Raw genomic sequence first — 26,025 nt, forward strand, 5'->3', positions numbered from 1 at the left:
TGGTGCCAAGATGAGCTGAACTGCCCTGAGCTGGGAGATTTGTCCAAAACTCACACTGAACCAGGAACCCCAAGAAGGCCACGTGGCTGAGAAGAGGGTGAACTAGGTAAAGCAGGTAGCACACTGAGGGCTCTATGGGTGTGGTCAGAAACTGTTTCAAACCCACCTCCCTGGTCTCCACCACCCCACCACTGGATCATTTAAACCAATGGCTGGGGAGTTGGTGCCTTAAACCTTCCACCCATAGGGCCTATGCCCTCCCCCTTTTTGCCATGATAGAAGGTACCATCAGAACACCTGACAGCTGTCACCTTCCCCGATTCCTCTCCTTCTCCCTGATCTGTCAGTGTTAGGGAGCTCCAGGTCTTGGAACTTGACCCCTTCTATCTACACTCACTCCCTTGATGACCTCATTGTCTTATGGTTTTAAATACCATCCATATGCTCCCAAATTTTTATCTTCAGCTAGAATCTCTCCCCTGAACTCTAGACTCATACTACCAACTACGTACTTAACATCTCCACTTATATGTCCAAAATGCAGCTTCATTTAAAAAGTCAAAACAAGGCTCCTGGAGGGCGAGATAAATTAGGAGTTTGGGATTAAAATATACATGCTACTATATATAAAATAGATAACTAACAAGAACCTGTATAGCACAGGGAACTATACTCAATATCTTGTAATAACCTGTAACGGAACAGAATCTAAAAAAGACCAGTGGACCAGCAGTCCCCTGTATATATACAACTGAATCACTTTGCTGTATACCTGAGACTAACACAGCATTCTAAATCAACTATATTTCAATAAAAATTTAAAAAAAAAACAAGGCTCCTGACCTTCTCACAAACCCACTCCTCTACAGTCGTCCACATCTTGGTAAATATAACTCCAACAATCACATTGCTCAAGCCAAAAACATTCAAGTATTTTCTCTGTCTCTCTTTCTCTTCTTTCTCTCATATCCTATGCTGAACCCCTCAGCAGAGCCCACTGGCTCTACATTGAAAATGTCTCCAGAACCTGACCACTTCTCACCAACTCTCAGCAACCTCATGTCCTCCCTGGATTATTGCAATTGCCTCCAAGCTGGTCTCCAGGCTTCCATTTTTGCACCACTTTTGTCTATCTTCCATCCGACAGCCACAGGGAGCCTTTAACACATGCCAGATCATGTCACTGCCAAGAACAGTGTCTGGAACATAGGACGCCCTCAATAAATATTTATTGAATGAATGTGGTGTAAATCCCTTGTTTATTATTAGTTCATGATTTCACCCTTTGCTGCTGATTCTCAGGATCTTTCCCAACAGGCATTCCAGGAAGACAGTATTGAAATTTATGTGAAACCTTTATGCCAGCTCTGCACTATACTCTTGTATCATATAAGACCTTGGAGGGAAACAAATGGCATGACCCAAAAGTCTTAATAGAAAAGAATTTAGTGAAGGGTCAATTTACAGAGGTGAGGGCAAGGTTGTTGTGGGAAGCCACTGCACATGATTTTGTATAGCTCCAAACTTCAGGCCATCTCTCCTTCTGACAAAGTGGACATTAAATGTACTGCCTGAAATTCTGCCCACTGAGAGGTCTTCCCTTCACCACTGTCTTTCAGGGCCACACCTGAATGTAAGCAACTGTCTACTTTTGACTGATGCCAGCATACCTTAGAGACCCATCTGAAAATCAAGACCATACACTTCCTCTCTCTGTTAACTGTTTATAGAAAACTTCTCCATGAAGGCGTAAGTATAATCAGAAGAAGAAGCAGAAAACAATAAAAGTAGGAATCTGAGTCACCTCCCCACACTTTTACTCATGCCTTCTGAAATTTCTAAGGCCTGGTCTCAAATGTACAATGTTCCTTTGAAGTGGAACGCTGGCCATGCACATCCAACTATATGACTTGCTATAGATAACACCCTAGGTTGTGTGGTCACTGGGCGATCTATAGTCTGAGTTTTAAACCAGGGCCCAGTGGCAAATCAGGACTGATTTTCAAAGAGTAAATAATCGTTAGCAGAAGAGGTATGTCCTTACTCCAACACCCTAAGGGTCTTTCCTGTAATGCTCCTTCTGGGGTTCCTGTCGCACCCTTCTCTGCCACAGACAATCTGAAATTCCCTGGATTTGTGAGTCATAAGGCCCAAGTAGACAGGCAACTTTTCCCCAGAGCCTAGACCTGCTGCAGACCCCTTCCTTGCTCTGGGCCTCATTCAAAACTGTCAGCTTGGGGCTTCCCTGGTGGCGCAGTGGTTGAGAGTCCGCCTGCCGATGCAGGGGACACGGGTTCGTGCCCCGGTCCGGGAAGATCCCACATGCCGCGGAGCGGCTAGTCCCGCGAGCCATGGCCGCTGAGCCTGCGCATCCAGAGCCTGTGCTCCGCAACGGGAGAAGCCACAACAGTGAGAGGCCCGTGTACTGCAAAAAAAAAAAAAAAAAAAAAAAAAAACTGTCAGCTTTATGCCATATCCAATAAATATTTTGCTGTACTACACCTAACTATGATGTATGTTGCCTCCAAAATCCAAACAGCTCTTTAAGCATTGTGCCTCTTCACGGTAAATGTGCAACATTCCCCAGATCACTGGTTTTCAGCTTCTCCCTACCTCTAATCGCCTAGAAATTTTACCTATGTTGCAGGATCCTGAATTTTTGGAAGATTTCTTTCTCTCCCTCTGACATACATAGGTCTTACTGAGGCATTTAGGGCGACTGCTATTTCTTGTGCGCCAGTAAACATAATGTCATCAGTTTAAAGGACTGCTTCGATATTCTGTGAGATATCCAGATTATCTTATGATAATCAGAGCAGGAAAGCTGATAATATCCCTGAGGTAAAACAGTGAAGGTGTATTTCTGTCATTATAGAAAACGAATGGATTTCAATGGTCTTTAAGTGACAGCTACAGAAAGAAGGCACGTGTTAGATGATTAGCTGTAATATGCTGTACCAAGGGCTGAAGCATCTTTAAGTCTTTGAAGGTGCTCTATTCTATGCACATCCTCTAGCAACAAAGCATTGCTTTAAGTTTACTATTGTAGGGGGGAACATGGTGGGGCAGGCACAGTTCAAAGGACTTCCACTTGGCCCTTCCTACCATAATTTTCCTCACTCCATGGTCAAGGAACCAGTGTGGAGACCTTGCTAATTACTAAGTATAGTTATTCCCACTATGCATTCTGAAACTAGAGAAATAACCACTGGATAGGTCTTACAGGTTCACTGTGAGATGGACCTGAACCAAGATCCTTCTATCACCTGAACTCCATAAACCCTTACTCTGACTAGTGGACCACAGTGGGGTTTTGGGTCCCCAAGACTAGTATTAACATGAGACAGTATCTAATAATCCCCCAAAGATCTGAATATTTTCTGTTCACCATTCATATTCACCCTGGCAAACGGCTACAGATCTCTCTAGGGAAGGCTTAGAGAAGTGATTCTCGAATTTTAGCATACATCAAAATCACCAGAAAGGCTTGTTAAAATACAGATTGCTAGGCCATTCCCAGAGTTTCTGATTCAATGGAGTTGAGGCAGAGCCCAAGAATTTGCATTTCTGCCAAGTTCTCAGCTGATGCTGATGCTGCTGGTCCAGGGACCACACTTTGAGGACAACTGACTAGAAGAAAGATATATAGAGTCCACCTGTGAAAACACTCAAGCCTTCCCACCCACCCCCACCATCCAGTCAAGGGGCTTCAGGTCTGGGGAACTGATCTAAGTCAAGGAAATGGGTAAAACACTGTAAATCCCCAATACAATTTGAATCAAGTTTCTCCCTACCAGGCCTAGACATTTTACACTTATATGGGTCAGTAAGTTGTCCATCTATTTCATTCCTAGGAAAACTATGATCAATTAGCTACCACCACAGATCCTTATGGGCAAAGCACAATGATTACCACTTGTCCCTGCAGCTTATTTAATAATTTCATTCATCTTATTGCTCAGAAGGTGAGCATCTAGACTCTACCACTCAAAGATTCCATTATTCTCCTTGAAATGAGATTGCCCAGTCCCAAGAGAACATCTCCCATCCTCATCTCCTGCCTACTAAAGAAACCAATACAGGGCTTCCCTGGTGATGCAGTGGTTAAGAATCCACCTGCCAATGCAGGGGACACGGGTTCGAGCCCTGGTCTGGGAAGATCCCACATGCCGCAGAGCAACTAAGTCCATGCGCCACAACTACTGAGCCTGTGCTCTAGAGCCCGCGAGCCACAACTACTGAAGCCCACGTGCCTAGAGCTCGTGCTCCACAGCAAGAGAAGCCACCGCAACGAGAAGCTCCCGCACCTCAACGAAGAGCAGCCCCCGCTCGCCGCAACTAGAGAAAGCCCGCACGCAGCAACGAAGACCCAACACAGTCAAAAATAAATTTTAAAAAAATAATAAATTTATTTTAAAAAAAAAGAAACCACTACAGTGCTTTTCATAGTTAGTGTTCTCATCACCAGTGCTTTTCTTATGGCCTTGGAGAAGGAATTATCTTCCTGGACCCTTCAGAGTTAGTGGTTGCACATAAGAGGGGCCTCCAACATTCCCATCTCTGTAACCTTTGCATTCTTTCCTCTGTTTTGCTACTCAAGGTATATTCTGAGGACCAGCAGCATCAGCATCACTTACAACTTTGTTAGAAACACAACATCTTGGACTTCACCCAGACTTACTTAATCAGAATCTGCAGTTTAATAAGACCTCCCAGTGAATCATATGCACCTCAGATTCTGAGGAAGACTGTTCTACAATATGCCAGTGAGGTTCTAGCACCCCAGCCTCACTGATCATAGGCCACTGTTGAGTCCAGGCTTCCAGTAACCAACTCAACAGATTATTAACACCATTCCCAGGTGCTCAGCTAATACAGTAATACCCAAATCCTGGATAAGGGCATACATATCAACAAATTTGTCCACACTGGTCCCCGAGATTCTCCCAATACGGTTGACAAGTTCTTGCAACTCCTTCAGTGTACACGCTATTGTTCTTGGAGCATACCTTGTACATTCCCATCCAGGCTATGTTAGAATCAAACTCGCACTATGGGCCTGGAGGCTATGAAGGGTGGTGAGGGTGGATCCTGAAGAGGACCCCTGCATGCCTTTTGCCAGGGAGTTATTAAAAATATTTTTTAATGGATGGGAAGGCTGGATCATTCATGGTTTGCAGGGGGAGGAGTGTTCTTCTGCCAGCAAGGAAGGTTTAAGGGAATTAAAAGGTCCAAAATTCTCAGCTTTGTTCATCTCTGCCTAAATGTCCCCATCCCAAGTCTCAGAGCCCTTCTCCTTCCCAAGAGTGCGCTTATTCTAATATTAGGAATATGGTGGGGTTGTGCATTTATCCGGTGTTGCAACTCTACCACACATACAATCGGTTTTGGGGTTTGAGCCATATCTGCCATGTGGCTATGGATGACATAAATTAAAGATGACTTAAGAATTCCATAGTGAAGGGGGATAAATTAGGAGGAGAGGGATAAATTAGGAGCTTGGGATTAACAGATACACACTACTACGTATAGAATGAATAAACAACAAGGACCTACTGTAGAGCACAGGGAACTATATTCAATACCTTGTAATAACCTATAATGGAAAAGAATCTGAAAAAGAATAGATACATAGATATACATGTAACTGAATCACTTTGCCGTACACCAGAAACTAACACAACATTGTAAATCAACTGTACTTCAATTAAAAAAAATTCCATAGAAGTTGTCTGAATCTCTACCCATAACTTGAATTAGAATTTCATGTTCTTTTTTTTTTTTAACCTTTACTGGGTTTTTTTTTTATTTTTTTTTTTTACATCTTTGTTGGAGTATAATTGCTTTACAATGGTGTGTTAGTTTCTGCTTTATAACAAAGTGAATCAGTTATAGAATTTCATGTTCTTAAACTTTTCTTTTTCTTCTGTAATTGTGCCAGCACAATCAGAAACAGGCAGCCCACCCAACCATATATGTAAGACCCTTTGAAATCACCATTTGCGGCCATAGCAATTAAGTACCTGAGGCATTTTATCTCCTAATGTCTTTCCCTCCATCAGCATCCCACACTGCACCTCACTTAGTGATAGTCTTAAGTGATGGTGATGCTTCTTCATGTTCTGGATTTACTCGTGTCCTCTTTCCCCATGCAAGGAGGTTTGTGCGCTCAGCAAATATATGAGCAACACAATCCCAGGATCCCATTTTGGAAATCTATTTCCTGGGATGTCTTCTGGTACCATTTACTGTATCAGTTAGGATCCTGGCAGGAAACAGATGGCACACTCAAAAAAAGTCTAACCAGAAAGATTTTAATAAAGGGGCTATTTAAGAGGTGGGGGTCAAGATTAAGGAACCAACAAGGAAGAGTGAGGCACTCAGGGTTCAGCGATAGTGGGAAACCATTACCATACCAAGGCCTGAAGGGGTCAGAGGAAGGAACAGTGTTTTGGGAGCCTCAGAGATAAACCCACGGAGAGGAGGCAGCCCAAAAGAAGCTAACTGTAGATCAGTGGTTCTCAAACTTCAGCATGTATCAGAGTCATCAAGGGTATGTTAAATACGGATTGCTCCAGTAGGTCTGGAGTAGGACCTGAGAATTTACATTTCTAACAAGCTCCCAGGTGATGCTGATGCTGCTGTCCGAAGACCACTCTTTTTTTTTAATTAATTTTTTTTTTTTTTTGGCTGCGTTGGGTCTTCGTTGCTGCACGTGGGTTTTTCTCTAGTTGCAGTGTGCAGGGGCTACTCTTCGTTGCAGCACATGGGCTTCTCATTGCGGTGGCTTCTCTCGTTGCGGAGCACGGGCCCTAGGTGCGCGGGCTTCAGTAGTTGTGGCATGTGGGGTCAGTAGTTGTGGCTCGTGGGCTCTAGAGCACAGGCTCAGTAGTTGTGGCATACGGCCTTAGTTGCTCCACAGCATGTGGGATCTTGCCAGACCAGGGCTCAAACCCGTGTTCCCTGCATTGGCAGGCGGATTCTTAACCACTGCACCACCAGGGAAGCCCCCAAAGACCACTCTTTAAGAACAACTGCCACAGAGTAAATTATTCACTGTCAGAACTATAGCAAGATGAAGGATTTGGAGAATTAATACCCCAACCTCTCTCTCCTACCACTTATATCCTGCTGCTGTCTCCCATGGCCAAGCCCAAACAGAAGCTAAAGGATAAGGGATCCTGAGTAATACTGTCTGTAGAGGTCACTCTTCTAGAGAACAGAGCAGGGCAGAGAAGAGTGGAGAATGGACGGGGGTGGGGCAACAGAGAATAATCAGAACCACCATAAAGACAAGGATCCATGGAAAGATGGAGAGATAGATGCACTGACAGACATCTGAATAAAAGGATAGAATAATAATAATGGTTAATATTGAGTGTTCATTGTGTACCAGCCTCTAAACTAAGGGTTTTGCTCAGATTACCTCATTTAATCCTAAGAATTAAAAGCTATTACCATTCCTCTTTTACAGATAAGGACACTAAGACACAGAAACCAGATACTTTGCACATGGTCACACAGCTAGTAAGTAATGTAATCTAAATCCCAACCTAGGCATGCTATGTGTAGAGCCTCACTCCCCTGTGCTGTTGTGTGATCAGTGGCAGACAGGCAGTGTGGGATGGTAGGAAAGAGTGTAAATCTTAAAGATGCTTCAGTTCAAGACACTTATTTCCTTTGTGACCTTGTGCTCTGAGCCTCATTCCTTATGTGTTAAAAGAGATAATAATATGATAATAATAAAAACTACTTCCTAGGGCTTCCCTGGTAGAGCAGTGGTTAGGAATCTGCCTGCCAATGCAGGGGACAAGGGTTTGAGCCCTGGACCGGGAAGATCCCACATGCCGCGGAGCAACTAAGCCCATGCGCCACGACTACTGAACCTGTGCTCTAGAGCCTGCAAGCCACAAGTACGGAAGCCCGCGCACCTATGCTCCGCAACAAGAGAAGCCTCCATAATGAGAAGCCCGCGCGCAGCAACAAAGACCCAATGCAGCCAAAAATAAATAAATCTATTAAAAAAAAAAAAACTACTTCCTAGTTTTTTGGGGAAAGTTAAGCAAGGTAACAGTGGTCAAGTCCTTGGTATGAAGTCTAGCACCTAGTAAACATCAGAAATACTATTATTACTATTATTATTAATGGATGGAAAGGAAAATAAGTCAGAAACTTATGAGTGAAACACTCTCCCATCCAAAAGAGGGTTCAGAGCTTGGGTAGGGATGGGTGAATGGGTGTCCCACATATTAATTTCTCTTCTGAGGACTTCTGATCTATCTCCAGTTTTTCTCATAAAGATGGGAAATCACTTGTCCCCACCCCCATCTGTCTATTCCTTGGAATTTGGGGATTTGTGTGAATATGAGCTGGCCAGCCCCCTCTCCTTAGAAATCCCCTCTTGGTTTCCAGGATCCAGAGGAAGGGAAAGATGAAGGGAGTTATGCCAGGCCAGGCTCCCTCCAGCTGTTCTGTTGACCCAGGTGTTGGGCATATGAAAATGGTAACTCAAGAAAGGGACAGTGCTGCTGAGTCAGGAGGTTGAATCCCAGAGGTCTGAGATGTGGGAAGAGGTGGTGGGCCTCCTTCCAAGGAACATTCCTTCTCAACTCTGCTTGTCTCAAGGGAGAGACTGGTTCCCAGACCATGGATGGGCAGGCACTGTAATGACCTGGGGAGGCTACCCCAGGCTCCATGGTTGTTCTGAGGGCACCAGGGAGTCTTCTTCATCACCACCAGCACCAGAGAGAAGAACCACAGAGAAGAGAGTGAGGATAAGGGATAAACCTAGGGAAAGGCACGCAGCTCCTCACTCAGACCCCTCCATCCCAACCATCATCTAGAGGCCAGCCCTGTGGCTGATGACACAAATGCCACCAGGGAGGTGATAGTGCAGACTCTCTCTCTGGAGCTGACAGCACAAGGTCCCCTTCTCTTGGCCAGACTGCAGGCTGCTTAGGTTCTTAGAGCTGAAACCAAGGAAAGCAGAAGAGAAGAAAAGAGGGAGGGCAGGGTCAGTTTCCATCAGAAAGAGGGGGGCAGAGGGGAATCCACAGAACGGACTTGGAGGGGAATTTCTGAGCAGAGAAAGTGAAAGTTCCGGGCCATAAATGGGTGGAAGGGACAGCTTCCTCCAGCTTCATCCACTCTCGCATTCCCAGACCCCTTCACACACCGCACTTCTCGGCACTCTCACCCACTCCCAGCCAGGCCTCGGCTTCACACAGACTCTGCCCAGATTCACTCACGCTCACAGCTTGCTGGCAGTCAGTCTCCGCTCATCCTCCATGGCATCCCATGCAGCTGCACTACTAGCCCTCAGCCTGCTGATTCTCTGGACCTCCCCTGGTAAGGCTGAGGGGAGGCTTCGGGTGGGGGGCAAGTAACAGGGGTGTCTAGGGCTCAGACTGCTTGACGCTGGACGTGAGGGACTCTGTGAGTTAGGATTGCATGTTTCAGTGAACCTGGGTTGTGCCCCGTGTGTGTGCCTGTGAGTGGCGGTGTACCTGGGTCCCTGAATTCCCATGTGTATCTGTCTCTTGGTGTATCCAGGGCCTATGACTACCCCCCTCTCTTCAGGCTCTATTTCCTGCTACTTCAGTTTCACAGGCGGGAGAGAACAGTATATACTTTCTTAAGGTGGAGAGAATGGGAGACACTGGTCTAAGAAGGGTCAAAAAATTTAACAACTCCTAAGTTCTGCTAATGCCCCCCTCCTGTTACCCACCCCACCCCCTTCCCTACCCCACATCCTTCCCCCAACTGACACTGTAACCAGCGTGAACTCTCCATTTGTGGGGAAGTTGAAAGGACTTGGGAAAGAAGTTGGGGTGATCAGCAGGAGGGCATTTGTGGGGCTCAGGACAGCGGTCGTTTGCCGAACTGCTTAGAAGTGCTTCAATATATTTAGCGAATATCAATCAGGTCTAGCTGCCGCCACACACAGACAGGCATCCTTAATGCCAGTGAGGGCTGTGGCCTCCGTTCCTCAGTGTCCCTGTGTCCTGACACTAATCCTACCCCAGCTCTGGGAGATGCCAACGACGCTGAAGACTGCTGCCTGTCTGTGGCCCGGCGCCCCATCCCTGGATCCCTGGTGCGAGCCTATCGCTACCTGCTCATCAACAATGGCTGCAGTGTGTCTGCCGTTGTGTGAGTTGCGGGACAAGCCTGACTAACCTCACCTCCTCCATCAGCCCCTGGGGAAACCCACCCCCACCTTCTTATCTCTCTTCTCTTTGCCAAGCCCAACCTCTGCAAGGAAGCCCCTGAAACAGGTTCCTAGGTGTGGTCCCCAGCCGCTGCCCCTCACACCAGGGTCTGCCAGGAAGCTGGGTTCCAGGGCTCTATTTTCTCTGACCTCTGACCTCTGTCTCCAGGTTCACCACACTGAGAGGTCACCAGCTCTGTGCACCCCCAGACCAGCCCTGGGTGGGCCGCATCATCCGGAGACTGAAGAAGAACTCAGCCAAGGCAAGCCTGGCCCTCCCCAGCCCTGCCTCCTCCCTGCAAGCCCCTGTCCAAGACCTCAGCCCATGACTTTGCCTCTCCTTCCTCCCCCAGGGAAAGCGCTACAGCAGGTAGCCCATGATAGCCCCAGAGGGAGCCCTGTGTCTGAGGGAAAGAATGTGAATCACTGAAGCCCTGGGGAACCAAGGACCAGAAGGGAGGACCAGGCCTCCTGCTCCCCTGCCCCAGACCTGACCCAGCTGGGGCGGGGCAGGAGTGTGAGTGTGAGTGTGAGTGTGGATGAGTGTGGTGGAAGCACAACTTCTCCATGCCCAGACTGCAGTGTTTCCAATAAAGCCCAGCTGGTACCCACGAATCCGTCTGTCTGCTGTCTGTTTGCTGTCTGTCCAGGAGGACTGTGATAGGAAGGGGGAGGTGGGATGGCCGGGTTAGTTTCCACCCTGCAGCCCAAGCAACGTCCTCATTGACCTCCACCTAATATGCTGTGTTCTCAGGATCAGCTCCCACGATCAGGGCCCCACCTCACGTCTCCTCACAGCCCTATCACACTCCACGGCTCAGCAACACTAAACCTGTGTCCGTCCCCTGAATGACCCAAACTCTCTCAGGCCTCTGAGTTTTTGCCCTCCAGGACAGGTGCTCAAGCATCCAGGTGTCTCAGGGATCTGGTGTCACTGGGGGCGGGGAAGGGAGTTGTTGGGAACCAGCTCTCATGGCTGGAGGAGGGCCAGGAGGCCCAACTCTGTTGCCTGGGGAGAAAGAACCCATCCACCCAAGCCATTCCCTCTGTCTGGAACACTCTTCTCTCTCTTCTGCCTGCCTGGCTTCCCATCTGGGTCTGGATGACTCCTCCTCCAGGAAGCCTTCCCTGACTGCACACTGGGTTAGGCAGCCTCCCTCCCTCCCAAGCTCCCAGAGCCCTCTGCTCCTCTCCTCTTGCAGCACTCAAGATGCTGAGTTATAATTGTTAGTTTGTCAGCCTTCCTGAACAGGGATCTTGTCTATTTTGGTTTCCACTGTCTCCCTGGCATGAAGTACACGGCTTGGCACAAGGTAGTCACTCAATAAATATTTGTCTTGAGAGCAGATAAATATGTAAGAAAAGGGTCAGCAGCCAGAGATGAGGGCCCATCTGTCCATATAGAATCTGACCTCCAGTCCAGCCCTCTTCTCTCACCCAGTCACTCTGGGCCAGGTCCAGCCCCATCTGGGTCCACGTGGCAATCCTGGAGCCATGCTTCTCAGGGATACTGACAGACAGACCTGGGAGCCAGAGGTCAGAGTGGGAGAGGAAGGAAAAAGGAACAGCCAGAGAGCTGGGGAGATTCAGCATGGGGGGACCCCCACCACCTCATAGCCACATGGGCTCCAGGGCCAAGGCAACACTGAGACCAGAGGAGTCACAGGGAAGGAGTCTCAGCTCTGGGAGACAAAAGCCCTCGACTCTTGGAACATCTCACAAGACTGCTCTGGGAGGAATGAACTCCTCGTGCCCGGGAAGTCCTCTGGGAAAGCTGGCTGGTTGCCCAACTATGGCCCCTAAGGGCCTGTCCAGCTGGGAGCAGCAAGTCTGTGCCCCTGGGGTTGGGATGACAGCTAGTACACCAGACTGAGCATCCTCACCTGGGAACAGGGGCCACCACTACACCATATACCTTATCTGGTAACAAAAGCAGGCCTGGGCAGGCTTGGGCAAACTTGGAAGGGAAGCAGCAGTGAGGGGTTGTGCCAGCCCCTCCTCACTGAGCTGAGAGCATAGCAGCTTCTTCCTCACCTCTGCTCCTAGGACAAGGTGTCCAGAACCTCAGATAAATCAGGTCTTGGAGTCACAGGAGTGGGTGGAATGGGGAAAGTTTGCAAGAACAACTGGTATAGCCAGGAAATTTGGCTCCGCTACCTGGGGGAAATTACCCATCCATTCATGCATGCATGCAGCCATCCATCTAGCTGTCTCTGATCCATTAGACCTCCACCCATCCATCCACCCACCCCCCACCAACTCATCCATCCATTAAGTCAGCCAACCATGGAGTTCCAGAGGTCACAGCTGTGGACACTCTTTGGACCTATGCCCTGCACCGCAGCAGGCAGAGGACAAACACAGGTGTGAGGAGGGGGTACATCCCCTCAAATCCTTCTGGGTCCCCAGTGAAACCAAGCAAAGTTCAGCCTGCCACAGAGGCAGAGACAAACTCACCCTCTGGACACTTGCAGAAACACACAGATGGAGTAAAGAAGGTGAGGGTGGGAGCACTGAGGAGGTGCTACCAGGAGAGAGGCACCTGGACACCACCTCCCTGACACTGCCACAGGTGGGGGGGGGGGGCAGGGATGCAGGAACAGGTCATGAGCTCAATGCCCGGTCCCCAATCCCCCAATCCTGTTTCTGCCCCTGACTGTGCAACTCTGGGGAAGTCCCTTCCTCACTGCCCCCTCCAAGACCTTACTTTCCCCATCTGTCAGGTGGGGGATAGGGGGCTTCACTTTTAAGAGCCCCTCCAAACAAAGACTTAATTCTTAAATCTTTGGATCTTAGGCTAACCCTCCCCAGCATTCACACAGTCTCCCCAAAGTCATGCACATTCAGAAAGGTCCCCACTCGGACTTCCCTGGTGGCGCAGTGGTTAAGAATCCGCCTGCCAATGCAGGGGACACGGGTTTGAACCCTGGTCCGGGAAGATCCCACATGCCGCGGAGCAACTAAGCCTGTGTGCCACAACTACTGAGCCTGCGCTCTAGAGCCCGTGAGCCACAACTACTGAGTCCACATGCCACACTACTGAAGCCCGCACACCTAGAGCCCTTGCTCCGCAACAAAGAAAAGCCACCGCAATGAGAAGCCCTCGCACCGCAACGAAGAGTAGCCCCCGCTCGCCGCAACTAGAGAAAGCCCGCACGCAGCAAAGAAGACCCAACGCAGCCAAAAATAAATAAATAAATTTATTTAAAAAATAGAAAGAAAGGAAAGTCTTCACTTCCCGGGGCCCCAGGGACCACCCTCTGGGAATAAAGGGGAAGCTGAGGTTCAGGAAGAAAGAAAATAATCTAGGTGCTGGTGAAGTGGCTGGAACAGCCCCCTGCTGGACCCTGAAGGCCTGGAGGGTGAAGAATTTCGAAGAAGCCTGAGCCCTCCCCACCTCTTCTCCAGCCAGTGCCTTTCCTCCCAGCTTTCTCCTTCCCTGTTTTTCCCACCCCCAGCCACCAACCCTCCCAGACACTAGGTCTTTTTCCCTTACCTCCCTGCCAGACACAGGAGGGCTTAGCCCAGCAACCTGTGACTTGTCCTGATCCACTTAAACATTCTCAGCACTCTGATTTCATCTAATCAACACCTGCCCTGTTTCACTATGATTCACTGACAAGTGTTGAGTCTTTATTTCAAGTTCTGACGGGCCTGCCTACCTGACAATGATGAAGCTGCCCGCTCTCTGAGGGCTGGGGTGGACTCCTAGCTCCCTAACCAGGATATGGGGGCCTTGCTGCCTGCCTCTAAGTAGACACCTTCCTCTCTCGGGCACACGGCACTTGCTACAGGTCTAAGGCAGGCAGCTGAGTGACACTTCCCTACCTGAAGTCCTGTGGTCCCATTAGCCAACATCTCCCTAAAGGGACCTGACATCCCTACTTAGAGAGCTTCCAGCCTTTTTGTCCACCCCTATGGCAGACAAAAAGCTTCCTATCCACGGGGGAATTCCCTGATGGTCCAGTGGTTAGGACTTGGTGCTTTCACTGCCGGGACCCCAATTCAATCCCTGGCTGGGGAACTGAGATCACACAAGCCTCTCAGCCCAAAAAAAAAAAAAGGCTCCCTGATAGAGTTCCCAGGGAACTGCCAACATTGCTCTGCCCAGGGCCTGGCACAGAACAAGGCCTAGTACACATCTGAGTAACAGAAAATGGAATTGAACATGACCCTTTCCCACGATTACCCCACCACCGCTCACACCTGGAGCACATCCAGTTCTCGGGATGGGGGCTCTCTCAGTTACATGGCTAAGTGTTTGGTCAGAGCCAGCTCCATACGGTTTTGATCAGATTTTCATCATCTCATGTTCAATTTCTCGGCAAGCCTCCACGACATACCCCCTTCTCCGGCCTCCGGGAAACTCAGAAACAGCCAGAAAACCTTGGGAATAAGAGCTTCACAAGGGAGCAGGACTCCCAAGTGGGGAGTTTCCTCCAAGAGGCCCTCTGTCAGAAGAAACAGGCACTTTTCTGGTCAGAGAACTTTCGTGATGGCTCCTGAGGCTTTGTCCACGTGGGAGGGCTTGGCTCTGTAGTACTAGCTATATCACCACTAGTGCTTACTAGGTGCTGGGCACTGCTTTAAGCACTATTATCATTCCTGTGTTGCAGCTGAGGAAACTGAGGTGCAGAGGTTAAATAACTTACCCAGGCTGGATGGCCGGTAAAGTGGCAGAGCTGGGGCTCCTGGCTGGGCAGACGGGCTCCAGAATCTGACTCTTAGCTACCGCACATACCACCTCTCTGAGTTGATCCACCTCCTAAATGAAAATGGGAAATAGTACAGCAGGTGCAGGTCTGAGGAAGTGGCCCTCAGAGAACAGGGAAAACCGTTCCTTTGAGGTGCTGACCATGTGCAGGCTCCAAGCTGAGTCCTTTATGTGCATTATCATTGCATCCTCAAACAACCCTGCGAGGTGGGGATCACTAGTCCCATTCTATGTATGAGGAAATGGAGGCACAGAGAGGTAGAGTGATCTCCCAAGTCCACGCAGCTGGTGAGTGGCAAAGCTGAGACTGCAGCCCGTCTGCCTGACGGGTAGCACTTAGGCTGAGGGCTGGGGGCTGGGATGTCCAGATGAGGTAGAAAGGCTTGGCTTCCTAGGAAGAGCTGGGGAAAAAACAAGAGAAGAAGCTGAAGGTCTCAGGCAGGACCCCAGTGCTTGAGCTCAGACACAGATATGCCCCTTGGAGGCCTCCTGGGCCGGCCTCTCCAGCAGAAGGGGAGCCTGCTTCCCCAGAGCCTCCAGGAGGAAGTGGGCACAGGTTCTCAAGGTCTGCTCAGGCCTCAGTTTTTCCAGGAGTGGAGCAGTGGAGAAAGGGCTCAGCCTACAACTATGCCCACCTTCTTACCTCCATTCCCAGGGGAAGAGCAAAGGCCAGGACCTGGTAATGTTGAAAGGAAAGGAGGAATGGAGGGCAGGGTTGGGATCTGGAGGGCAGGGATAGGGGAAGGACTAGGGGTCTGTGGGCGAGACTTCTGGAAGGACTGGGCCTCTCAGGGGGCCTCTGAGCCAGCCTGGCTGGGGCCCCTGCAGGGCAGAGCTTCTGAGGACTGCAAGCGTCGGATCAGATCCTGAAGGACCTGCTTCTGAGGGCTGCTTCCATCTCCTGAGGGGCCAAGCATGGGGTGGAACCTCTGAGGATCAGAGTAGATGGGGGAGTCAGACCTCCCAGCCCACTTCTATTCCTAGGACCTTTGAGTCTTCCATGGCTCCGGAGGGGAAGCATAAGACCTGAGCTGCCCTGGGCTCCAACCCGGCCGAAGTAGGATGGCTGTAACCCCAGCAGCTTCGACACTGCCCTATCAGACAACAGGACCCACCCCCCACCCACCACCCCCCAGAGTTCTGGATCTCAAAATCGCACTCACTGGAAATCTGGACCCATTACCATCAAAACCACAATCACCTTGCCGACCTCATACCTGTCAGACCATCACTTCAAGGATCCTCCCCCAAGAGGAAGACACCCCTTCCTACCAGGGACCCAACACTGTAAAGCTCTCCATCAATTCAGGAATCCTGGCAGGACATCCCATCACCTATTGGCGTCCCCACTGCTGACAGGAGCCCCATTCATGTCAAGGTCCCCCCATTACTATCAGGCCACCATTCCTCTTGGGAAATCCTATCACTGTCAGGAACACCCAAGCCCATCAGGCAGGACAGCAGCGATGCACCACTCCAGGAACACCGTTTTCCATGTAGTCTATGTAAATGGCACCTCTTGGCATGGCAGCCCTAAGTGTCAGAGCATCTGTTAACACAGGGTCCCCAGTGGTCTTAGGGCTGCCATGACATAGAGTCCCAGCCCTGGCAAACCCTTGTGTTTAAAGTGACGCTACATCACTGTCTGGAACCCAGAAATAGTTATTCACGCCAGGCACTGTTCTGGGTGCTGACGGTACAATAGTAAGCGAGACAGATATCTTCTTGGGATTCAGGGAGCTGAATGTAATCCTTTGGGGATTCTACGATGGAAGGCAACATCTACTCGTAAGTAAGACTAATATAATAAGAAATTCCTCAAACACAGAAAGGGGTTAAGACTGTGGGCAGTGAAAAAAAAGATAAATACCTTGATAATCCACCCTACGGCTGTCCAACATCAACATGCATCCTTCTTACCAAACCCTAGACTTAACATTTTAAGGGTGTCACCTAACATAAGATCACTTTTGTTTATACAACCAAAAAGATTCACTGCTCCCCAAAAAGAGACTCTTCAGAGCCTTAGCAATTACCACACCTGTCTTTGCTTGGGCTGCCATAATAAAATACCATGGACTGAGTGGCTTAAACAACAGAAATTTATTTTCTCACAGTTCTGGAGGTTAGATGTTCAACATCAAGGTGCCGGCATGGTAGGTTTCTATTGAGAGCTCTCTTCCTGGCATGTAGATGACCACCTTCTTACTAGGTCCTCACATGGCAGAGATCTCTCTCTCCCTTCCTCTTCATTGAAGGCCACAGTCCTATGAGACTAGAGCCCTACCCTTATGATCTCATTTAACCTAAATTACTTCCTAAATACCCTATCTCTAGATATAGTCACATTGAGGGTTACGGCTTCAACATATGAATTCTAGGGGACACAGTTCAGCCCATAGCAAAAGCCAAATCTAAATCCAAGAACTCAGAATGACATCCATTCCTCCTCTAGTTTTGCTGTAATCTCATCTCTCTATTCTACAACACCTGGTGACCACCAGCAGCACACCTGATTGGTCAGGATAGGTTGGGTGAGGCTGCAAGAACAAATGACACCTAAATCTGAGTGGCTGAACACAACAAAATTCTGTGCTGCACACATACCAAGCCTGCTGTGAGTCTAGGCAATCTCTAGCACAGCTGTACTCCATGTGGTGGCTCAACATTCCAGGCTGCTTTGATCTCTTGGCATGTTCTTTCATCTCAACACATGTTTCCGTGCTGACTCCAGCCTGGCAAGACAGCAAGGGGAACCCTTCCTTAAATGCTTCTATCCACAAATGGCACATGCATTTCATTGGCCAAAGTGGGTCATACCTCCATGCCTAACTTCAAGGGAGCAACTGCCAGGAGGAGAAGCAAACCAGAATCTTGGTGAGTAGTAGTAATATTACCACAACAACCTATATTCAAGAATGGAATAAAGGAGGATGAAAGAAAAGAGGAGTCAGTTAAAGAAATGGGGACATTTCAGAGCCAGGAAGGAAATATGAATAAAAGTTGTAGTCAGTAGTTCTGAAACTAGTCCTGGGGCTTAACTAGAATTTATTACTTCTTTCTTATATTAGTTTTCTATTGCTGTGTAACAAATCACCACAAATTCAGCAGCTTCGAACAACCCAAATTTATTATCTCACAGTTTCCGTGGGTCAACAATCTGGGTACAGGTTAACTGGGTCCTCTGCTCAGGGCCTCACCAGGCTAATCTCAGGTGTCAGCCAGGCTGCCATCTCATCTCAGGCTCTGAGTCCTCTTCCAAATTCACTGGGTGTTGACAGTTGTGGTTTTAGGACTGAAGCCCTGAGTTCCTAGAGCTGCCTGCATCTCCCTGCTCCATGGCCCTCTTCACAACATGGCAGTTTGCTTCTCCAAGGGCAACATGAGAGCATCTGCTGCTGCTGTTTATTTCTTAGCCCTAGACACTTTTTTAAAGGGCTCACCTGATTAGGTCAGGCCCACCCAGGGTAATCTCCCTTTTGACTAACTCAAAGTCAACTGATTTTGAGTCCTTAATTACATCTGCAAAGCCCCTTCATTTTTGCCATAGAGCATAACCTAACCACATCACTGATATCCCATCATATTCACAGGCCAAGAGGCCAAGGGGATCCCCTCAAAGCGAGGAGATTATACAGGACATGCACACCATGAGGGAGGAATCTTAAATTCTGTTTGCCACACTTCCTCTATGATTCATTCCCTTTACCTCCAACTGGCACTTCAGCTGGTTGACATTCTATGCCTGCTAAGGGACCCAAACCTCATGCCCAGGGAATACTGGTCCCTGGTGGTCCTGCCTGATTAAGGTTACAGGGGTCTTCCATGAACTTTGACCACTGAGCATGGCATCACCAGGAGGTATCCCAAGTACCCCAGGGATTACCCCCACATACATAGCTTCTCACACCACTTGCCTTCTGCTGCCTCACACACATCAGGATTAATCACAAAGCCCTGTCCCTCCTGAACCTCTGTGCTTGATGTTCATTCCACCTGGAATGTCCTACCTCCTGCCTCACCCATCCTCAAGGCTCTGCAGAGCTCCCTGTTACATGTAGCTTCCCTTGCCTTCCCTCTGGCCCCCCTACCCCCCAGGCTCATCACCAGCGACACAGGTCACCTTCTGCTTGGTTTCAGAGGCCCTTGCTTCCTGCACGTCTCCTGAGAAAGCTCAGTCCAGGCCCAGAAACCCTGGGGCCCAGAGTGGCCCAAACTGCAGAAAATGAAGGAGAGGGAATGTTCAGGAAATCCTGGCAGTGGCTGAGGCAGTCCTTCAAGCTGCTGAGGGCAGGAGGCAGAGAAGGAGGGTGTACTGTTGCTCAAGACTCCCCCCAATCCTGATGTCCAGTCACCTCCGGAAGTGCTGTGCAATATCCTACCCACACTTGGACTAAAGGGACAAGCTCTGCCCTGCAGGCTGGGCCGGGACCCTCTGGATATGGACAGAGGGTTTGGAGAAGGATTTGCGGGGTGAAGCAGACCCCCTCCTAGGATCAGGGACTTTCAGAAGCTGAGTCATCAGGCTTCTTGCCCATTTCCAGCTCCTTTCTGGAATAAGAGAGCCCAGGCTCCTCAGACCAGAGCTCCACTTCCACAGGCCACACAACCCATTTTTTTCTAGACACTAGATGCCCTCTGCAGGCCCCATGAGGTTGGAGCACAGGCCAGGAGCCTCGCATCCCCTTTCCCTATGCACTGGATGCCCCCTGCAGGCCTTGTGAGGTTGAGAGCCACAATGGGATGGATTAAACAGAACACACATATACACACAAACACAAAAGTGGGGACACCCTTACCCACACACATACAGCCATACCCACACACACATACACAGGCATATAATCAAACACAGTGCCAATCACTCACATCTACCAAGGACACACCACAGACATTTAAGCATATAATCACAGTACGGACACAAGGGGACATATAGACACACATACACAATTACACACAAACCGTCATGGGCACACAGACACAAAGACACACATGGACACAACCTTTCCTCCTAGAGAAGAGTATTTTTTTGGAAGAAATATGTTAAAAAGCCACCTGGGGAACAGGGTAATATCATGAATGGTGGACTTAATAAAAGAAGGTACCTAAACGGCCTCTCAGTCTAATGGGGTCTGTTGACTAGAGAGCCTTTTGTTTTGCTGGGCACTGGAGTGGTTACAGTTGTGGAACAGTACGGAGAAGAGTTGGGGTAGAGCTACTAAAAAGAGAAATTTGGAGTTTGCAAGAGCTTAATCTATATAACTCGTATGAAAGCGCATTCTTAGAAGTTGGGCTCCTGAACTCAGAAAGCCAGGTTGAACTATCCTCACTGCATCCCAGGACACCCTAAAAAGAGACAGCCCCCCTGATGCTGGTAATATATGGGAGGTGATGAATGAGAAAAGGGGATGGACCTAACTACCACTGAATGCACCCACTGTGAGTCAGGCACATGGACTACCTCACAAGATACATATTATGCCCATTTTACAGATCCCGTTCCCTCGACTGTCCAGGGTTCTAAAACCGGATTCAAATACAAGAGTTTGAGTATAAAAACCCTGTTGTTTCCACTACATTAGTAATGGCAAATGCAAGGAATATAAGTTTCCATTCCCTACTCATGTTCCCAACAATGACAGAACGTATGTGTCTTCCCCACTGATCCAGATCAGTGATTGGCAAACTATGGCCCAGCCAGCCTGCTGCCTGTTTTTGTAAATAAAACTTTATTGGAATATAGCCATGCCTGTTCATTTACATATTGTCTATGGCTGCTTTGGGGCTATAACAGCAAAGCTAAGAAGTGACTACAGAGACAGTATGGCCTACAAAACCTTATTTATTAGCTGAACCTTTAACAAAAATTTTGCTAACCTCTGATCCAAACCCAGCCTCAAATTGGAGTTGGCAAGTCTGCTTGCCTTTGGTGTCTTAGCATTGAAGGATGGTCAGATAAATAAATAACTGGGATGGATGGATAGATGGATGGATTGAACCAACAGATGGACAGACATATATGGGTAGTATATCAGAGTTTTGCTCCAAATATGTACCAATGTTCTGCCATTTATAAGCGATGAAACATTGGGTAAATTAATCTTTCTGGATCTTAGTTTCCTCATCTGTAAAATGGGGATAATAATACAATGATCATTATCTAGGGCTCTTTCTATTGCAAATGACAAAAACCTAACTTAAAGTAGCTTAAGCAAAAAGTTAAATTTGTCATATCACATAACTAGATCAAGATTTGGTCTACTTCAGCACTGGTTGGACCCAGGGATGCAAATGATGTTATCTCCATCTTTTAACTTGACTTCTCTCTAATTCTTTTTATGTGGAGGCCTCATTCCTGTTATAGACAGGTGATCTTCTAGCAGCAGAAAATATGGCCACTGGAAGCCTCAAGTCCACATTTGTATAGTGAGTGATCCAAAACAGAGGACCTCTTTCTCCTAACATCAAAGCTCATGAAAAGCTTTGAACTGTGCTTGTGACACATACTCAGTTCTTCAATATATTACAGTGGCCAGGGAATGGAGTACTCTGATCAGATCACTATGGTGAACACAGCCACCAAGACCACGTGAAGTGAGAGAGAAATTCCCTAAAGGAACCAGGAAAAGGAGTATAAAAAAGTGTCTGCATGAACAAAAGCATCACTCACAGCATTCTACTTCATAGATTTGTCATGAGAAAATGATTTTAGAGCATTTAGCATGGTGCATGGCACTTAAGTATCAACAAATGTTCATTATTACCATAACTGATAAATAGATGAATGGATGCATTAAATAGACAGCTAATGGTTAAACATACAGATGAATAAATGAAGAAGAAGGTGTGAAAAGATAGATGAAAGGAAAGATGGGAAAATGGACTGATGAAGAGACAAGATGGGGAGACATATGGACACATGGATGGGGAGACATATGGACACATGGATGGACGGATCGATCAGTTGATAAATGGATGGATGATGGAAAGAAAAGGCAGACAAAAAAGGGCTCACAGTTAAGTTTGTCATATCATATGCTCTAGGGCTGGGAATGGGAAACAGAATAGCGCTCCACAATTGGTGTCTCCTGAGGGGTCTCCTCCTCTGGTCTCTGTCTCTTGGGTCCCTCTCATCAGGTGGGGGAAACACTTGCTCCCCTCCCTCATCTCTAGTTTCCTTGTGTCCCTGTGAGTTAACCAGCCCCTCTCCTCAGAAATCCCCTCTCAATTCCCAGGATAGGGAAGGCATGGCAGAAGGGGGTGTTTTAAGCCAGGTTCCCCTCATGCTATCGATAATTCTCTGACTCAGTTTTGGGCACAGGAAAATAATGGGGGAGAGGGACAGTACTGGCTGGGCCAGGAGGGTGAAGCCCTAGAGTCCTGAGATGTGCGATATGGGAGCTGGACCTGCTTCCAAAGAACTTTCCCTTTAGCCCTGCTTGTCGAAGAGAGGAGTAGGTCTCAGATGATGGATGTGTAGTCACTGTGATAGGCCTAGGGAGACCTGGGAGGAGATCTTCTCCAGCCTTACCCTGCTACCTGTGATTGTCCTCAGGGAATCTGGGGGACCAGCTGGGTCCCATCTTTCCCACTCCAGTAGTCTTAGGACCACAGAGAAGAGGTGGGAGTAAGGAGAAACCTGGGAAAGAGGGAGGTCCCCTCCACCTTGCTCTGACCTCTAATCCTGAACCAAGCTCTGACCCCTAGCCTTAAAACTGATGTTCAAATGCCTTCAAGAGGACGACACTGCAAACCTTCCCCTAACAGGGACAATGCAACCCCCTTCCCTTGTCCAAAATGTTGAGCGCTGAGGTTCTCAGAGCTAAAGACAAAGAGCGGGAAGTGGGGACAGGGAGACTACTGAGGAGTTATGAAAGGGAAAAAATGTTCTAGATAGATGGAGACAGTGGGGAGTGCACTCAGTGGAAAGGTATTCTGCTACCAACTCATGTACTGCAATTCAATTCAGACACTAACAACCCAGAGCTAGTGTTAGACTTCACAGGTTTAAGGGCACAGTCCCAACAAGCCTGCCCCCACTTGAGATGCCAGTCACAAGTGGGGTCCCCAGGCCACCTGCATTTCTGCCTAACTAGCTACAAGTCCAGAGGTCTTCAAACCCCCCTCAGGTCCAATAGTTCACTAGAATGACTCACAGAACTCAGAAGTGCTATACTGACAACTACTTTTTTGTTTGTTTTTTTTTTTTTTTGCTGTACGTGGGCCTCTCACTGTCGTGGCCTCTCCCGTTGTGGAGCACAGGCTCCGGACGCGCAGGCTCCGGACACACAGGCTCAGCAGCCATGGCTCACGGGCCCAGCCGCTCCGCGGCATGTGGTACTTTCCCGGACCGGGGCACGAACCTGTGTCCCCTGCATCGGCAGGCGGACTCTCAACCACTGGGCCACCAGGGAAACCCTGACAACTAGTTTTTTATAAAGTATATATATCAGGAACATCCAAATGAAAAGACACACAAGGAGAGTCTCAGCGCAGAGCTCCCATGCTCTCTCCCCATGGAGACACAGAGGGCATGTCACCCTCCCAGTACATCAATGTGTTCACCAACCAGGAAGTTCCATGAGCTTTGGTGTCCAGAGTTTTTACTGAGATTTCATACATAGGCATGAATGAATTGTTGGCAACATGACTCGATCTCCTCTGATGGACTGGCTCAAAGCCCCAATTCTGCAATGATATGGTTGGTCTTTCTGCTGACCAGGCCTCATCCCAAGTCACCTCATCTCTTAGCATCAACTCAGGTGTGACCCAAAGGGCTCATAGATAACAAAGACACGCGTATTACTTGAGATATTCCAAAGATTTAGAGTCTCCCTCTCAGGAACAGGGACAAAAGCCAAATTCCTTAGTATACAACAGACAGAGCCCTGCATCTGAGTGAAGGGATGTGAATTACTGAAGCCCTGGGGACCAGGCCTCCTGTTCCCGTGCACCAGACTTGACCCAGCTGCAGCAGGGCAGGAGTGTCACTGTGAGAGTGAGTGTGAGGGTGAGTGCGGTGGAAGCACAGCTTCTCCATGCCCAGACTGCAATGCTTCCCACTGGCATCCATGGATCTGTCTGTCACCTGTCTGTATGTAGCCCAGGCAGGGGAAGATAGGTATGAGAGGGGAAAAGCGTGTGGGATGGTGGGAAGAGGATAGGTGAATCTATTCTCCACACTTCAGCCTGAGGGAACTTTTACTTCACTCATTTCTGGTCATTCTCTCCCATACCGTCCAGCCACAAGGCTCCCTTCTCCCCTCCCCAGACCAAATAGGGCAGCTATTTCCAACCTCCCACACCGGGTTAATTGCTCTTTCTTGGCTTTACCAAAGCACCCTCTACTGCCCCCAGCCAGTCAGTTTCGTCTATTGTAGTGATCTTATTGTCTCTTTTGATTGCCCTCACCCCTCCAACCTAGATGACAAGCTCTCTGAGGGCAGAATCTGTGCCTGTCTTCTCTGCTGTATCCTCATGCCCAAGCACATCACCCAGCACATAGTAGTCACTCGATAAATATTTGTTGATTAGTGACTGCAGGAACAAAAATCGCAAGAAAGGAGGTCTCAGCTCAGAGAGGAAGGGCTGTGACCCTCTAACTATGAAGTGACTTGGCCAAGGCCACTCAGCCAACAAGTATTCCCATAGCCTGGCCTGTCTAGACTGGGCCCTCTCTGGAGCCCTATTCCTCCTCTGCCCAGAATCATAAAAATAGAATGGGGCAAACAAGAAAGGCAATTGTCAGAGCAGAAGCCAAGAAGACAGAGAGGAGAGGGGATGGCAAAAGAGTACTGGAAGCGTCCCAAAGCTCTTTTCTTGCTGCCTGGTACTGAGGTCTCCGTCTTCCCAAGGTGGAGCTCCGAAATCTGACTCCGCCCTTATAAAAGAGGGTCCGTGCCCTGCCTCTTAGAAATAAGCCCTGACTCCACCCCTTTATTGATAGGCTCTGGCTCCACCTTCTGGACTATGCCTCCTCTGAAGAAATGCCCTGGCTCCGCCCCTTCCGGGTAATAGGCAAGCCCCACCCCTAGTGCGTGACGGTGTCCTTGTGACGTAACGTACCGGCCTGTTTCCGGGGTGGAGCCAGGGAGGGTGGGCGTTTAGGCTGCGTCGACCCCTCAGCCCCCCTCCAGGTGACCCCAATCCCCGAAAATCCTCACCCGGGGCCCCAAATATCCCAGCCCCATGACCTCGAAGGCCTTTGGCTCTAACCCCCTAAATGCCCCATGCCCCCGAGGTGCCCGACCTCCCAATCCCTTAACGTCTAGTGCCTCCCAAATCTTCAATCCTACCCTGTCCCGATGTGGCAACTGAGTCTTCCCGGGGGCACCTGTCTCATATTACCCGAGAACAAGTCAGACTGGTCCAGAGAATGACAGAGAAGGGGATCCGGGATTGGGGAATCCTTGATCCAATCATGCCGCTCCCCAGGAGACGTTCGGAACCCAGGACATGTCGGGATTGAGGAGATACGAGGTGGCGCTGGAGGCTGAGGAGGAGTGAGTGGAGGCGGGGTTCTGCGGAGGAGGAACCTAGCCGCTCCGGGGTGGTGGGGGAGGGGCGGGGAGGGCGCGAGGTTTCTGGGGCGGGAGAAGCGGGAGGGGTGGGGCCTCTTAGGGGGCGTGGGCTGGAGGAACCGCCTCTAAAAGACGGGGCGGAGCCTTCCACGAGAGGGGCGAGGCGTCCAAGGGGCGGAGTCGGTGGGGTCAGCCCCGCCCCGCCCCGCCCGGCTCTGCCTTCTCTTTGCAGGATCTACTGGGGCTGTTTCTACTTTTTCCCCTGGCTGCGCATGTGGCGAAGGGAGCGGAGGTGAGGGGGCTGCGATACCGCGGACCCGCCCGGGGCATGGACGAGGCTCAGTCCGGGAGAACCGATCGCGGGAAAGCCGGGAGCCCCCGCCCCGCCTCATGCCTGTGTCGGGTCGCCCCACAGCTCAGCGCACCCTCGGGAGCAGAAGCTGGAGCCTCTGCGGGGCCTAATGAGCTGTCTGTCAAGTGGACTGGGCACTGCTCCCCAGCGCTCCGGTCGCAGCCTCCCCCGCCGCACCCCCGCTGCCACTGCCCAGCCAGCTGGTGCATTAAAGATTTAAACCAAAGCC

General features: G+C 49.3%; 2 protein-coding genes and 1 long non-coding RNA gene across 4 annotated transcripts; 2 read left to right on the plus strand and 1 right to left on the minus strand.

Moving 5' to 3' along the window:
- Positions 1-82: 82 nt before the first annotated feature.
- LOC307188440 lies at positions 83-25,409 on the minus strand. Of its 2 annotated transcripts, XR_013828936.1 has the most exons (4): positions 25,272-25,409; positions 15,066-15,325; positions 14,863-14,975; positions 83-2,425 (listed from the first exon to the last, which is right to left on the minus strand). It is a non-coding gene; the product is annotated as an uncharacterized lncRNA (long non-coding RNA). The 2 variants fall into 2 exon arrangements; XR_013828937.1 differs by having other exon boundaries at positions 14,863-15,325.
- CCL19 (C-C motif chemokine ligand 19) lies at positions 9,288-10,539 on the plus strand (the record flags this gene model as incomplete). Its single annotated transcript, XM_079927461.1, has 3 exons — positions 9,288-9,348; positions 10,026-10,152; positions 10,380-10,539. 3 exons carry the CDS (start codon positions 9,288-9,290, stop codon positions 10,537-10,539), a joined length of 348 nt encoding a protein of 115 aa, XP_079783587.1.
- On the plus strand, positions 25,015-26,016 carry LOC307188438 (uncharacterized protein; the record flags this gene model as incomplete). Its single annotated transcript, XM_079925516.1, has 4 exons — positions 25,015-25,060; positions 25,359-25,426; positions 25,677-25,736; positions 25,860-26,016. The coding sequence occupies exons 2-4, from the start codon at positions 25,380-25,382 to the stop codon at positions 26,014-26,016; spliced, it is 264 nt and encodes an 87-aa protein (XP_079781642.1). The 5' UTR covers positions 25,015-25,060; positions 25,359-25,379.
- Positions 26,017-26,025: the final 9 nt, after the last annotated feature.

Source organism: Stenella coeruleoalba (assembly GCF_951394435.1).
Source record: "Stenella coeruleoalba genome assembly, chromosome: 7".
Lineage (NCBI taxonomy): Eukaryota > Metazoa > Chordata > Mammalia > Artiodactyla > Delphinidae > Stenella > Stenella coeruleoalba.